A 17,191-nucleotide genomic window follows, 5' to 3' on the forward strand; every position below is an offset into this window, starting at 1 on the left:
TTTTTCAAACATGTTCTGACTTCTCAGAACTTTTAAAGTCTGAGCACTAAACAGATCTGTAAAATTTATAGGGTTGCTGTCCAGAACCAGAACTTCATTGCCACTGTGACCTTCTTGTGTGTTTTATTTAAGCCTTCTAAAATTCATTCTTAGTAGCAGTGTAGATGTTAAGACGAGAAGCCAGAAAGCTACAAACATTTTGCTTTCTCTTTTGCTCAGGGGCCACCCTGCTTAGTCTAAACTTGTCCCCAGCTGCAGCCATTTAGCTTGTTATCTTGATGGCAGGTGGATAACCTTAGTGTCATTCTGGTGACCACACAAAGTTTATTTAGATAAACTCAGAAGTTTATTTGCAGTATAAACAGAGTATGATGAGAATCAACCAACCCCAGCAACCCACTCATTCTGTTTACTCAGCTATTGCTCCTGAAAAACAGAAGAGGTGACCATAAACCCTGTCAGGCATTCCCTTTCCATTTGATTTTTAAAGAGACTTCTAATTCAGGGGGCCTTTTTTGTCCAGTCATGAAACTTTTCATTGTACTAGCACTCTGCTGTAGCTTTTTCTCTAGCAGAGCTACCCCTCTTCCATTTGAGTTTTCGGACTGTGATGACCCTGATGTCTTTAAAGCTGTCGACACAGCACTGAAGAAATACAATGGAGACAGAGGAACTGGTAATCAATTTGCTCTATACATGGTGATGGAAGCCAAGAAAACTGTAAGTAGACTTTGAAAGAAAAAAAAAAGTTGGAATTGTTTATACACTCTGAATCAGATTATATCCATCTCATTCATAAGAGAGCAAGCATGACAGCAAAGTGTCTTCCAAAAATGTTTTAAAAAATCAAGAAAATGACTTGCACAGTAAGATACTCATTAACATGACAAGCATGGTTGTATATTATGTTCTTATCAACAGAACTATGTGTGCTGGTGAATTGCTTATTAATGCAAGGACTAAAGAATAGAAAACTTCTATCACTAATACAATTTGTCTTACTAGTCGATTCTGTTTTCTCCTTTCTCTCTGGGGAATTCTACCCCTTTCCATCATCAGTAAGGTTTTCAGATCAATGGCAAAATCATACTTACTTAAAAACCTAAATATTATCTTGACTTGGGAAGAGCTGGTATCACACACAAAAAAGAATGACCTGATAAAATTTGGCAACGCTCTGAATAAATTGTTTGTGACTATTATTTGATTGACACTAGTCCTGAGTCACAGATCTATCTAAAAGCACTAGGTGGTATTTTAGTCAAATAGGGTGTCAGTTAAAATTACAGTAGAAAAAAAGAATGAAACATGATCCATGATCCTTTGCCTGGAGTCCTTCTGTATAACATTAATCTAACAAAAGGGTGTTTACCTCTGAGAGGCATACAAAGATGATATTACCATAATAATGACATGCATTATTTTACTTGAAAACAACATTAGCATTTTTTTCTACTGGATTGGATTTTCAGATGTAAAACACAAGAAACGCAGTGTCAGAGAGAATATTTTGCACTCCAAAATCACAAGACACTTCCACCCAGATAGAAACTGACCTCAGAAAGGGGACATGAATTGCTAAATGCCTTACAGTAATCTACACACATGTCCTGGCACCTATGCTCTGGTTTTCCTGTTTTCAAACTGGACAGATACTAGTTTCAGTATATTATCTTAAACAATGGTCTATTTTTAAGAATACGTATTTATTGCAATTATTATTCATCTTTCCTTTTCTTAAAAGATCTGAAGTGGAAATCAATTATTACTTTGAATCATTGATCTGACTGATGTTAAGTGAAAAATAAAAGGAATCTGCAATAGAGATTTCCTCATATTCGATACTCTTTTTCCAAGAAGAGTATAGATTTTACTCATTGCTAGTCTCACAATGCTGAATGCATTAATTAAATAGCTGGTTATTACATATTCATGTATATTCATTATTGATAAGGCAATAAAATATAAAAGCTGACTGGTGAAAGACTGAACCTGCCCCAGTTAAAGGCATAGCTCTTCATAATAATAATGAAATAAATCAATAACAAATAACATACAGAAACAATGTCTTTTCTTGCATATTTCATTTACTCACTGAGCTGATTTATTGCAGATTTAGAGCACTGTAACAGAGAATAGAATTTCATTCTTTTTAAGTCCACATCCCAGATAGTATAATCTGATGCAGCTCCACAAATGTCAACTTGGACCTGCTGAGGATGAAGTCCATTATATTTTTAGAGACCCTTTCATCCTGTTTTACAACCTGCAACCATTATATCAGGTACCTCTACACCTTTTTGTAGCTGTAGCAATACACAACAGGAATTAAGAGAACACGGAATATAATTCTGTGTCTACACCAGTGTAAATCCAGTATATTCCATCCACATCAGCTCAGCCTCACTTTCTTGGTACCACTAAGGCAAGAATTATCATTTAATTCTACCAGCAGCATCATTTGAGGATAACCAGTGTTAAAGTACAGCAACTGCCTGTGTTTGTATTTGAAAAGGCACACTGGCAGAGCACTTTTACTGGCTGTAAGTGATTAGTAACTACTGGCTTTATATCTCCTCTAAAGGATGAACCACAAACTTTGTAGTGTGTTAATGTTACCTGTAGGCACAGGCTCACTACTCAATTTATGGCAAGAAGAAAATGCCCACTACTGATTTACCAACATCAGAAACATTCCCAGTGGTCAGGCCAAACTTTGCTTAATACTTTGTCTGTATTTCATATTCTGGGATTCCTGAGGCTACCCTCATGAGCAGCTCAGCCTTTAATGCCTACAGGAAAACTGCAGGTACTGCCAAAAGCTGTCTCCAGAGCATATGCCCTCCTCGCCCCTTTCCCTTAAGTAGGCAGGGCAGCTTAAGTACCCTGTTACCATACAGTAAAGGCAGTTTGGGCACTGCCAAGCTGCCTGAGGGTTGCTGGCTGCTGTTTCTGGGCTGCCCGTAGAGTTGTACAGAAGGAAAGTAGACAGATCTGGGAGGAGGCCAAGAGTGAGAGTGAGGGAGTCAGACAGGAGCACAGACCGAGTTGGTAATTATGCTAACTATCCAAGCAATAACCCAAATTTGCTTATTTGGAGTACATTTGAATATGAGTATAAAACCTAACCACTTTCTGGTTTTAAAACCCTCGGTACTACAAGTTAAAATGAAGGCAGATGAGCATACTATATCTATTGTATCAACATACTATAATTGTAGGTAAGGGCTCAGTAATATAATTAGATAAGTTAATTATTCAACTACCAAGATTTGGGAGACTTTGCATGGAGACCAGCAGCTAATCTGAAACGATAGTATAAAATATAAGGCAACAAATGGATAGTATTTACCTTTTGAAGCTCTTATCTTTTCACTTGATTTATTACTATGCAAACAATGACATGCATATTGTTTTTATCCAGGCAAGTCCTGACACACAATTCTATGTGAAATATCGAATACAAGAAACCACTTGTGCCATTGAGGAAAACAAACTCTGGCAAGATTGTGTTTATAAAGTACCTTCAGAGGCTGTAAGTATCTGTCCTCTTTAAAAGTTCTCTGTACAGAAACATCAGCATAATGACCAGAACTGCAGTCACCTGGGGAAAAATACAGTAGAGAATTTAATGTTTTTAGCTGTGTTGCTTTTGAGAGCTTATATGACTAAAGTACAATAATATTTACAACTCTAAAGTTAACTACTATAATCATGAGTTTGCCATTATAATTTTGAATATGTGCAGAAGGGAACATTTCAATGCTTCAATATGAAAGTTCACAAGAAATTCAACATAAGATATAAGCACTGTGAGAGTGTGAGGGCTGTAAAACTTTCTATTAATTATGTATAATGGAAACTTGCATAACCAAACTGACTTCAGATCTGCACCAAAAAAATACTGACATGGAAGCCACTATGGCAGAAAATTTACCAGAGGGCTTTTAGCAGTGCAAAGCATGTCTGGCTCATGCTACTAGAGAGCACCTAGAGGAGGTACAATTGAGGGCACACATAGCATGCAGGAACACTGCACATTTCCAGTGGAAGTCACTGTTATTTCCACACAGTACACAATGCAAAGAAAGGGATGACGGTGATAACATAATTTGAATCAATGTGAAATGCCACAGTCGATGCTGCATATCTTGTACTAGCAGAGAGGAAATTAGGTAAATACACAGCTTATACAGACTTTATTTATGAGGATGTGTTCATTTCCATTATTCTGACTGTAAATTCTTTAGTTGGTTAATACACATTAATCATGATACAAAGCAATCTTTCAAATTACCTGCTTAGTTCATCCCCTACTCTCCTCACAATCAACAAAACCATTCCTTTCCCAGTAACAAAACAGCAGATTAGACATAAATGTACGTATGAACTTGTTCCCCAAATTCAATTTGCAGCTGTCAACTTTGTTGAATAGCTAGAGGAATATATAGCAATTTTATAGTATTTTTCTTCAGCAAGTCTAAGGCAAATGTTGTCATATGTTTTTACAGAAAACAGGAGAATGCACAGCTCGAGTTCACATGTATAACACTGAAAAAACAAGTAATGTTTCACAAGATTGCAAAATTTTTCCAGGTATGTAACTTTCTGGGGCAGCATTCAACAAGTACATTGACAAATAAGAATGGGAAAAATAATACTGAGACTTTCAGGTAATTTTAAAGGTAGAAGCTCCTTATCATTCTATTCAGACATTTATATATAATCTTCCATAAGCAACTACATGTTAAAGATAAAATTTCACTTCACTGTTATACACATACAGGCTAAGTCAGTGAAGCACTGGCAGTTTCTAGGGTCATGAAAACCAGCATATGGGTGTGTAGTAAGTTCCTTCAAATACTGGAATTGTACCAAGTTAAAATGAATCTATTTAAGACCAAAAGCATATCAATAACTTAGAGACTAGATACAGTCACACTTTAATTTTCTGTCCTTACTTATTCAAGTATAAAATTGTGCCAGACATTATTAGAAAAAAACTTCAGATGACAAAATTGTACCTTAATTTTCTCCAAACTAAAAATGACTTAAATTATTTCTGTTAAACTTTACCAAAACAAATATTTTCCCCAACCAAACAAAAGAACAACAAAAAAATTCATTTACAAAATAAAAATCTAACAGTGATGTAATTATGTAAGAGAGACTGTGATATCTTTTAGATCTTAATAAGAAGCAGTATTACATTTCTTGCCTATAAGACATTCCTGTATGACTATTATGATCACATAGTAATTTCCTTTGAGATCACATTTTTTTAAAGCTTTGCAACTGAGATCTCTATGTGCCTGTGCCTATGCCTAGTGATCATGTAAGACATAGCCAAGCCAGTTTTAGAATATCCATCTAACTGGTAGCAGGGAGCTAAGTGCGTATTAACCACAGAAATATTTACCATGATTTCTGAGATGTTTTGCAGCTTACCTTTGTTTTTTGTTATTAGTTATCTTGCTTAAGGCTTAAATGGCTATACCAACAGCCCGTGTCCTTCTAGGAACTGCAGTACACACAAACTCCATGTTCCGCTATTTAATAAATGCGGCTTGGTTTAGATGCATTTGTAGGGCAATGGTGACATCTAGTTGCCAGTAAAAGGTGTGTGAATCCCACAGAGAATGCATGGGAAATTTGCATTTGAATCTTTGCTTAGAAAGCTAAAAAAACATACATAAATCAAATGAATCATATATACAGCCTAAGAAGCTCATCTCTTCTTACCAAGTTATAGCAACTCTGAAAAAAGGATACACATTTCTTCAGCAGTTATGAAAATGCTGAGACCACAGTCAGTTTAGAACTGTGTGTGCTGCTGTTTTATTATCTCCTTTGTGATTACTCCCTGAAAACATGGTCACATTTTTCTGTAACATGTATATATTTGTCATTATTGACTCAAAATAAGTGATGCCAGAAATAAGAAGGGACAGACTTTGTTCAAGTACCCCTTGGAGAGCTAAAAGAGTAAATAGTATTGCTTACACTGAGATATCTCAAATGTACAGAAGAGCCAAATCATATCCAAAGGATTCAAACAGAAAGAGTGAAACAATAAACCTTAACTGGTGAGGGATTTCCCTACCATGTTAGGTACCATACTGTTCAGCCTTCTTGGTGGAACAGTTTGATTGTACTGACCCTGGGCTAATTTCCTGGCTGGTACAAGCTGGCATAACTCCATTAAAGCCAGTTTATGTCAGCTGAGGATCAGGCACATAAATTTTACTTCAATTCTACAGAGACCACATATTGTCCCACTTTCACTCTCAAGCTCACTGAATCATGAAATTAATTTATGTACTGAACTATGAAATTAATTTATGAAAATCCAATCCATGATTATGAGAAAGGAAAGAGAGTTAATAGGATTAGTGGTAGGAAACAGAAGTTTGAGCATCCCTGTCAAACTTGCCTATCCACAGCCAGTCCAGTTGGCTAAGCCTGAAGGTAACACCAAGTGGTCACTGGCAGCCACAATGACTAGCTGGGGGAGTTCAAACAACACAGCAGCAGAATAGTTCAACTACAGTCCCTCAGGAGCTCAGAGTCAGAGCAGGTCACATGGGTGAGCCAAAACACTCCTGCCTAAATCCCTATCCTGAAATGTGGTGAGGACAGTAAGCAGCTGCACACAGTGGGTGAGCTTTGAAGAATCTGAAGAACATGTCCTTAGTTGTAGCCTCCACTGGTTCTTCCCTGACTGCATAAGGGATGACCTTTCCTTAATAGTGTCAAAACTACATGCAAGATTTTTCAGAGATTCAATGACTCCTGAACTCACTCAGTTACTCTGAATGAAGTTTGCTGCTGAAACCATGCCTGGATCCTAATGTCATGGATGGCCCCTGCTACCACAAACCAAAGGATGTTTCTAAATACAAGGAATGTCTTTGCAGGCCCTGAAACTGAAATATGGATTTTGCTAATCACTCCAGTTAAAAGCAGGAAAGGTTCTTGCTCATTGAACCTTTTCTTTCATTCCCAGATAGGAAAAAATAAACATAAGGATGTTTTACATTAAGTCTTAATATTTTTTGGTTTGTTTCTTTTCCAGCTATGCCAAAGATAACACTTACTGAGGCTACATGTCTTGGATGCTTTCATCCTATATCAAGTGACAGTTCAGGAGTGTCAGAAATTCTGAAACAAGCCATTCAAAAGTTTAACAGGCACAGTGCTGAACCCGCCCTTTTTAAGCTTGTGGAAATAAAAGAAGCCAAAAGACAGGTTTGTTTATGATCTTTCTCTAAATTTTACCAAAAAAACCCCAAAACCAGTTACCTCAGTTGTTTTATGGACACGTTTCTGATTTTAAGGTGGCTTATATTTCATAACAAAAGCATATGAAATGCATATAGAGTGTAGACCCTGTAAATAATTATCTTCATTTATAAGGAATCATAAATGGTTGCCTACTGGATTTTCAGAGCTGTCAACTTTACAAACTGTTAGTAAACATATTTTTTCTTTATCTGCAGTTGCATCTAACCAGTGTTTAGCACCAGTTTATTTGCATTCAGTGCTGACACAGGCATCTTGTGTCATCTCAGATGCTTTCGGGTATGCAACTTGGCCTCTCCCTGCTGCTCCAGCAGGAGCAGATCTCTCCTCGGTTTTGTGCCAAAACTGCCAGCCTGCACAGATGTCTCATATGCTCTACAGCTTCTCAAACAGCAGCAGGCATCTATGTTTTTGCAATGCAATAGGACCCATATGTCAACAGCTGCTATACGCTATAGGATGGGTAAACGACATACAGGAAAAATGGGTAAGAAAAACAAAAAGCCAGCATGCCACTTGCTGAAAGATTTCTGCACACAGGAATATCTGCTTTGCAAGAAATGACTGCTCAGGTTGCAGAAATTCCATGTCATCTGGCAATCCATGCAACAATTATTTCCCTGTGAAAAGCTCTCCTATGTATTGGTGTGACATTGCTAGAAAGTAAAGTTTCTTATTGCTTACTAGTATATAACCCAACACCAAATACAGACCCTTTTCTTTGCATGTGTATGTATTTACTTAGCCAAAAAGCATCTTCTGGTCTCATGTCAATTTGACCCATGATTTAATTCAGACTGTCCTCTTTCTATTTACTGATGGCAATGATCCTCTTAGTGGAAAGACAAGCTTGCACAACATTTAAGCCACATGACAAAACATCACCGACAGACTGCAATCCAGCAGCTGGAAAGAGAACCATCGTGTCAGTTCTGGCCAACAGAGACTAGTCTGAGCCCTCCACTTTAATTGATCTGTGATGGGAGGTTTCTATATTTGATTCTTATTTCCCCTTTTTAATCCAATGCTATGTGACTCAACACTGTGACATGGAGAGATTTCATGAGTGAGAAGCAGTAGCCACAGTGAGGAAAACTGAACTGCTTCCTGGAGAGAAAATGAAAAAAAGGGTCACAGATCTGGACAAAACAGTGGGTGGGCAAAAGTAAAGCCCAGGGCAGACACAACTACAGGTAGATGATAAACGCATGACACTCAGTAACAAATTATGCCAGCAGTATAAAGTTACATTATTCAGATATTGTTTTACTATGTCCCATGCTCAGGAACTTAGGACTTGCCAAGCTGTAGTAGTGTAGTGATCTACCCAGACCAGCTTCCTGTCACTGGGAGTAACAAGTAACAAATACTTTGGAGGAAAGTGCAGGAAACCAAGTATTATGAGGCTGCAGGCTTGCCAGAAGTGGAATCCAAATACAAAGTGCACTTCTAATATATACATGACTTAGTTTACTTTCTGTATCACAAGGACAAGATGTTTTTGGGGTCCATGAATACTCCATGGCTCAGTGACTGCAAAGTGATTTGATGGATGGAAGAGTAGTTTTGCTTTCTTTGCTAATCACATTTAAGAGCTTAACTTCCAAGTTTGTATTGGTTTACATACTGTATCTCCTAAATATCTGTTCCAGGTGGTAGCTGGATGGAATTACATAATTAAGTATGAAATCGAGGAGACTAATTGCTCCAAAGACCAATTTCAAGATTTAACTCCAGAGTGCAAAACCACTTCTAGAGGTGTAAGTAATCTTCAAAATCTGTTTATGAAGAAAATATCATATTAACAAATAATCATTGAGATCTGCCTCAAAAAATATTTATAGTCTTGCTTCACTTTGTGAATGAAGTTTAAATCCAGCATTGTAGATAACTGTCTATTTATGCAATTAAAACATTCATGTCTTCTCCGGAATTAGTGACTAAAGTGACCACTGATGTGTTTACAGATTACTCTATAGAATCTAAATAGTCTCACCCAAATAATAAATCCCTTGAGAAGTTCCTATCCAGATATTCAAGGAGTTACTTGGGTACAACCCAACAAGCAATATTTAAAATTAGCACTGTTTTTCCAGTTTAAGACATATTTTCTAAGAAAAGTTAGTAGCTGATTTATTACTTAACCTCTACCACAGTCTAAATAAGAGAGCTTCACAAGAATTTTATTAACAAACATACATACTCTAGCTAACCAATGCTGCAAAACCAGGTACTTCCTCTCCTTCTCTGACCTGGAACAGAATTAACGGTACCAAAAATAGAGGGTTGCTCTCTCAGTCATCCTCCCTAAACCAGCTCACCATGGGGTCAGACAAAAGCTTCTGCATTAGGTAGAGGGCAGGCATGCAGAGTCATAATGAAGAGTGGTGGTAAATGGGAGGGGAGAAACCACAGGAGTCCTGACTCACATCTGTTTCAGCTGTTGTGGAAGTATCCTGTTGAGTGTTACATTCAAGAGCCTCTCCTGTTGGAAAATTACTCCTTGGATTTCTCAAAAATGTTTCAGAAGCATTTATAAAAAGGGGAAAGAATGACAATACTGTGGTAAATGACTGGAGAGTGAGAATCAGACTAGCTGAAGCAAATCTCTCCATTACCAATGCTTGCTCTTAAACCTTAAGCAAGTTACTTAATCTGCTTGAGTCTGAGTTTCCCAACCTGTCACCTAGAGGTAATGACTTCTGTACACCTCACATAATGCAGGGGTGCTACCTCATTCACATACTGCTTTGATCATGCAGGGTTTGTGGGATTGGATATTTAGCACTTATCCCCTGAACTGTTAAGCAACTTTGACAACAGATTGTTGACAGATATTATTAGAATATGATATTCCAAGAATATTCCATACTTTGGAATGACCAAATTCCATGGAAATTTTTTCATACCTTTATTCAGCTCAGTATTATTAATTTTGAAATGGGAGGACCAGAATTGCATCATGTATTCAACATGCATGTGAACTACAAAGCTATAGAGGGGCGTAATGTCATTTTCTTTGACCTGGATAATAAGACTTGACTTTTTTCCTAAAGGACAGAAATTCCAGTGAGTTTTCCATAAAATAGGATTCTGGCTTGTAAACCTCCTCATTTCCTCCTGTAATGAACGCATACAAACAGTTCATTTAGCTTCTTTTTTATGGTTTTATTTTCTCTGAGTGGTCCTTTTGAACCCTGTTCATTTACTGGCTCTCCTGACTGTCTGTCAGGCTTCTTGCTCATAGAATCATTAAGGTTGGAGAAGACCTCTAAGAGAGAGGAAGGGAGGGAGGAAGGAAGGAAGGAAGGAATTGTTAGTAGCATGCTTGACTTACTCTGCTAGCAGGAAGGTATTAGGATGTGAGTGTGTTCATTATTTCTAAATAACAAGGAGCTGTTTTGTGGGTTTTTTTTTTACTCCAGCGTGTAGGTAAATGTGATACCAAAGCATATGAAAATCTTCATGCACAGATCGTAGATATTGCAAGCCAATGCAAGCTTCCAGGTATGTCGTAGGCACTATCAATTTTAAAAGATCTGCAGTTTGCAATGTTTTTACAATTGTAAAAAAAGGAAAAAATAAAAATGCAAGAGATTTAAAACAGATAAGAACAAGAGAAAATAATTCTTCTGAGACCAAAAAAGCACTGCCTCTTAATGAAATATTACCATGGATTTTTTTCACTTCCTACAAGTATTTCATATGCAGCTGAATGTTACATTTTATCATTTGTATACTGCCCTATTTCTATGACATAGAGCTTGTTGCTGACTCTCATTTGGAGATTAACAGATACAAACTCAGAGAGCTTAACTGTGCTACAAAAATTAATTCTTTTTCCACCACAATGACAAGCAAGTTAATATCATGTTGTTTAAATAAGTAACTTTTAACTTTCCAGAGAGCTCCAGTACATTCTTTCGGAAGTCAAAGGAGTTGAGGACTTTAAGGTTTTGTCCAAAATTGGTAATTTACCTATTGATACTATCATTACTTATTTCATATTGCATGGCTATACTTACATTTGATACTTTTAGAGGCTCATTTTTTTCACACACTAAATAAATTGCTTGGAATTTATAGGTTCATTACAGTCAGACTCTAAAATCTTATTGTTACTTTTTCCTCCAGCCATCTCTTTGGACTCAGATTATCACAGCTTCAGAGCTTTGGAACAGGGAGTACAGTACTACCCCATGTAGTAAGTGCTGTATTCTCACGCATTCAGGCTTGTTTTTCTTCAAGAAATGAAGTCACTGCCAATAACATACACCTCTCTTTTCACCTGAATCAGGTCTTTCCGTATGTGTAGATGTTCCCTCTCTTTGTTTGCTAGCTACCCGAAATTGGTATACACAATTCTTGTTTCTATGAGAAAACTGTTGTTGTGTCCAATGCGACACTTGGTGCTGATGCAGTGCTCTTTTTAGATAACCAAGATATAACGCCAACCATATAAAACTCAAAGAAGATTTGGTTTCACTTGACAGACCCAAATATGGAGCATTCCAGAAGGCAGGGGTTTATAACTAACTCTTTTTTCCCATCCTTTATCTACAATGAATAGTTTGTTCTTTAGATCTGAAATATGTTGGTTTCTTTCAGTTGAAGACACGGTAGTTCCTGCCACTCGCACTGATTGTCCGAAGACTATCCCAAAAGACAGTCCAGAACTGAAGGAACTACTGAAGGTTTCTATGGAGAAGTATAATTTGGAGAGCGATGATGATTTCTACTATAAAGGCGAAATAGAAGAAGCGACAGTTCAGGTTGGGATATACCACAGACATGAGAAACAGACATAGCAGCATTATTGTTAGCTAAATGTTAGCTAAAGTTTCTATTTAGATTTGAAATAATGTTTTTCTCTAAGTGTTGATACATGTGGTAACTGAAATATCCATGCAGTTTTTCTTGCAAAGTTTTATCCATCCAGAATCTTCCATTCAGAAGTTATTTAAAAATCTCTTGATCTTTTAATTTTTCTTAAAACGTGATTTTAAAACCATAGGGAAAAGGTTGACTTAGTGTATCTGATTTCTGTATACCCACCCCGCTTTCTACCAGCAATTGTAACATACCTTAGACTTTTAAAGCAGAAAAGTAGAAACTACCTACTTATCCACCACACCAATACTCTGTATGTTATTTTGAGCACTGTCCACTCTACAGTAGCTGTAAGCTCCAAGAAATGGGGCTTCCCGATTTGCCTTAGAAATCTGTTAATTTATATATTGATTCCACTGCTAATAATACTGCAGCTAGATTCACAAGAGAATGTCTGTGCATAACTTAAGGTATACAGATAAATACAACTGAATAAAGAACAAGAAGGAATCAGGACAACAATACTGATCAGCATTTACATTTGCCTTTTTTACTGTCCCAGTATATCAAAGCGGAGGTTTAGGACAGAATTGAAAATAGGACAGAATTGAAAATAAGACAGTGGAGTAGTTCAGAAAATACTTTGTCAACAACTTCTCCTGAACATGAGGGGTACCACTGGAGAAGGTACTAAAAGCACACCAGAGTTTTTCTGAATAGTTCACGTTATCTTACTAATATCTGTGCTTTTTCTTCTTTTCAAATTTTTTTCTTCTTTTCAAACTTTTCATATAATGATTGATATTAGCATGCATACATTTTAAAAATAGACTTAAGAGACAGAATTTCATGTTTCGCCTGCTGTCTCTGAAGAAAGATATATTGTCCTGGCTCTGTAAAAAATACTAAGAGAACTCATATCAGGCACATTCTTGAACCCATGCCGTTTCTCCCATTAATGCATTTGGCAAATATGATAATTTTCAACTAAGCCTGTTCATCACGCACTTCATTTTACTCACATTCCACTTTTCTTACATCATATTTGGCTCTCTATAGTGGTGTCTCCTGATGATTTCATTTGTTATTAATGAAATTACTACAGGCATCCAATAAAACAAAGCCAAAACTGTGGGTCTGATATAATTCTGACCTTTCTGTTTCCTTCAATTTCAATGCTGGAAATTTTGAGAATGGGAACTGGACTCAATAAGTAAGTTGATTAGAAGCAGATAGGTATGCTGCCAGATATTTTAATATTGTTCTTAACATATGTTGTCCCAGTGGTCAGGACTTGTAGAATATAAGTAGTATAAATTTGTAGAAAAATCCTTTTCAATAAAATGCCTTTACCACAGAAAACATTCTTGCTAATTTTTCAGGTGGTTGCAGGACAAAACTACCATTTAATATTTGCAGTCCGGAAAACAAACTGCTCAAAGAAAGAGTTTGAAAAACTTAATGAAGACTGTGAAGCCACATCAGACAGTGTAAGTAATGGTGGTGTTGCCAACTGTAAAGTTCCTAATGGACAAATTCATTTGCACCAGAAAATGTAAACACTTAAGTGAAATCACATCCTGAGTTCTGTTACCTCTTTCAGTAAACTTTTATTTCAACAAGAAGGACACCTTTCACGGTTTGTAACCCAAGACAGTGACAATGGCAGTAAAACACTAAGCTTAAACTGAGTCACTCCAGCTGCAGGATCAGTGCTCACTGCAAAGCAAAAGGAACTTTCTTCTTGAAGCAAAGAAAGGGGGGGAGGAGGCTGCTTCTAAATGAAACAGCTGCAATACTCCTGACTCTGTGGACTTGCAGCTAAGGAAAACATGAGATTGGAGTGTTACTGGTGTGCAAAGGAATGATGTTTCTGGAGTGCATGCTGCTGGTACTGGGACAATGTGTTCCAGGCACCAGGAAGTAACGTTGATAGAGCCAGAAACCATTGACAATTAAGATGGTTGGGAGAGAGGCTTTATTTCCCCTCTCTTTTCCCACCATTTTCACAGTGCTTACCTGTGAAATTTTGAAGTCTGTTAGTGCAGCAGGCACTGAGTAGAAATAAAAATGCCTTCCTCTATCTCAGTTTCCCAATTTTGAGTAGAAGAAATACCATGAACAAACAATATTTTTTAGGAATATCATGAAAATTAAATAATAATAAAAATAATAAATTAAATAGTCAGTGCTCCAAAAGTGCTGGAGATGAAAAAAAAAATTTAAAGATCCAATGTCCAATCCAAAGTTGAGTTAAAGTGTTCACATTGGCATATAACCTCAAAAAGCTAAGCAGTGATGTGTCTCAATACAGAGGTCTCCATCACTAAGGTGGGTTTAATAAATATTTGAGTAAAGTTCCATTTATATTTGTATTTAAAAGTATTATTAAACAAGTAATTTTTTTTCATGCACAACTCTCTTTTGTGTCAGATGTTTTGTTGCCTTAATGTGTTGATTTCTGTTTTGTCAATAGGTACCACTGCCATGTGAAGCACATATTCACGTGATCCCATGGGAGAATAAAATCTTTCCTCAGGTTAACTGCTCTAAAGAACGCTCAATGGTATGATTCCTCTTCATTACCCGTCATCATAAGTAGAGCACAGTACAAAAGCAGTCATCAAATCCTATATCCATTCCAAATTATCCAATATCTAGTGCCAAAAATAAAGGAACACATAGTTATTTTAACAGTCTCAGTAATGCCAATGGGTCAGGTTGAAAATTTCAGAATAGAATATAAATCTCTTTTTATCAGAACTTTTTTAGTTCTGATGATTGCAGGTTTTTTAATAAATGCAGGGACTCACATGCTCCCCAACGAAGAAGAGAAGATACACTGAATAAAGTGAGATTGATTAACTTGCATTCATAATCAATAACTTCACTGTGCTCAGCACCTTCATAACTACGTATTAATTCATTATGTATCAATGAATAAATGCTGCTCCTCTTTGTTTTCACTACATATTGTATTCACATCAACTTTCAAATTTATCTCCATACCAAACAACTCTGATTTGCAGCAAGATAATGATCGGGCACTTTGGTGGATGGAAGTGAAACCCATACTGGATGGTCACAGTAGACCATGCATTCAGTCTTTGCCTTCCAGTTGAACAGTGATGGGGAAATAGAGATTACTCAATAACAACTGAATGTTTCATATTATCAGCTTTAACCAATGTGTGTTATTTCTAAGCAGTCTTATGAAAAGCATGTGTCAAATCCAGAAACAAAAAAATTAATAGTTACTTTTCATATAACAAAACCACCCAGATCTTTTGTATATTCTGGTATTGAGACTACTCAGGTGTGTTAGCCTTTAGCATAAATTGTTTTTATACATTGGAGTGTTACATGGTAACAAGCACAGGGACATTAGTCCTGGAAATCAACTGTATTGTTCATAAATTAAAACCACAATACATGATTTCCTCTCTACAGTATCATTCCTGTGTTAAACTGGCAGAATTTCAGTGATACATAGATTGTTCTTTTAACATATAACTGCTAAAATACTCTGGAGTTATTTGGGAGGATGTTTATGTTTCCATGCTTATCACAGATAGAAAAGTTAATTATTTAGTTTACTTTAAAAATCTGATAACATATTTTTGCTAAATGACTCATGTACTGCCATGAGCCAACTTCTGAATTTCCTAAATCTGAAGCTATTGTTCTTGTTCATGTAACAATATGGTTATGATTGTAATGTTTTTTAGACTGTACTTCTAAGAAGGCCTCCTGGATTCACACCTTTCCGAAGCTTTGCTATGCTAAGCCAGCCAAGTGAAATTTTATGCTCTGATAAAAATGGAGAAGAAAGGCAAACACCTGGCAAAGAAATGAGAAAAGACGGTGGACAGGAACCAGAAGGCGAAGGTGAACCTGAGCATAAACACAGGCTAATGTGGGCATAAACACAGGCATGGTTATATAAAGGATCATGAGTCTGACAAAAGGCATAGGCATGAAATTGGTTGTGGGCACAGAACTGGCTATGGGCGTGGGCATAAAAAACACAGTAAAAATGGTAAACATAAATATCCAAACCCCAAATCTTCTGGAGTCTGATGAAAGGGGTTTTAATCAAAACAAAACCGTCCCATCATCCAGTGCTGAAACAGCATCAGAGCTAGTTAATCCAGGGGTTGCAAGAAAGAAAACTAGTACATCTGCAGAACCACTAATTCTTCCTGATATTTCTTTATTTAATGGGTTGCCAGATCGCCCAGAATCATCTCTCCCCAGATGTCCTGGAAAACCATGGAAACAACTTATGGACCTTCCAGTTCCTCCTAGTCTTCCCAGAGAATTCAAAAATGAGGATCTGTTGACTTCTGTAAAAGAAAACATTAATCCAGACACAGAAAACGCAACACCTCCCCAAAACAAAGACTTTGATCTCTTAGATGCTTTACTGTAATTCAAACATTGTAGGATCCTTTTCAAAAATTTTACATAGAAAAATAATGCCTTTTTGAAATGTATAAAATGTGAAGAGGCAAAAGGTCCTATTCTGTTAGCTAAGATACTCAAGTAGGTCCCCAGCACTTCTGGGGACCTAAGACCATACGGCAATACTCAGTATTTGCATATATTTGCAAAGATGTAAATTGGCCAATGGCACCAATGATTCAGAACCAGTCTAGTAAAGGGACCAGACAAGTCAATAGTCTTCTGCTGCAGAAGTTAAAATTGTTATCTCATCTGCCTCAAGTTGCTATAAGCACAAAGTGAATCACTGCATCACATCTCATCATATGATGTTTAAAACAATAGCACAAAGAATTTTGAAGATTACATTTTGAAGAATCTCAATTTAATATGGGTAAGAAAAAAGCAAGCCAATATAGAACAAAGATGCCTTTCTTAGATATCTAAAATAATACTTCTCTAATTTACTGGGGTGAATCTTTTAAAGAACAAAATAAATTAAAGGAACCTGTTTTATGTGTCAATTTATTTAAACAAATTAATATTACCACCAGTGTATCACTAGGAGGTTGTTCTGTTGAATGAGATAACCGGGACAGCAGAGAGAATCCTAAAT

The 17,191-nt window shown here is 36.7% G+C and overlaps 1 protein-coding gene across 1 annotated transcript; it reads left to right on the forward strand.

Annotated features, from left to right (window-relative positions):
- Positions 1 to 525: 525 nt before the first annotated feature.
- Positions 526 to 16,564, forward strand: KNG1 (kininogen 1; the record flags this gene model as incomplete). The annotated part of the gene is given in 12 exon segments (XM_082003886.1): positions 526 to 720; positions 3,425 to 3,535; positions 4,512 to 4,596; positions 7,076 to 7,248; positions 8,955 to 9,062; positions 10,728 to 10,809; positions 11,911 to 12,080; positions 13,515 to 13,622; positions 14,609 to 14,698; positions 15,861 to 16,048; positions 16,050 to 16,202; positions 16,204 to 16,564. Coding segments are annotated over 12 exon segments (1,824 nt in total).
- Positions 16,565 to 17,191: the final 627 nt, after the last annotated feature.

This window comes from Phaethon aethereus (assembly GCF_964289735.1).
Source record: "Phaethon aethereus genome assembly, chromosome: 9".
In the NCBI taxonomy this organism is placed as follows: Eukaryota; Metazoa; Chordata; class Aves; order Phaethontiformes; family Phaethontidae; genus Phaethon; species Phaethon aethereus.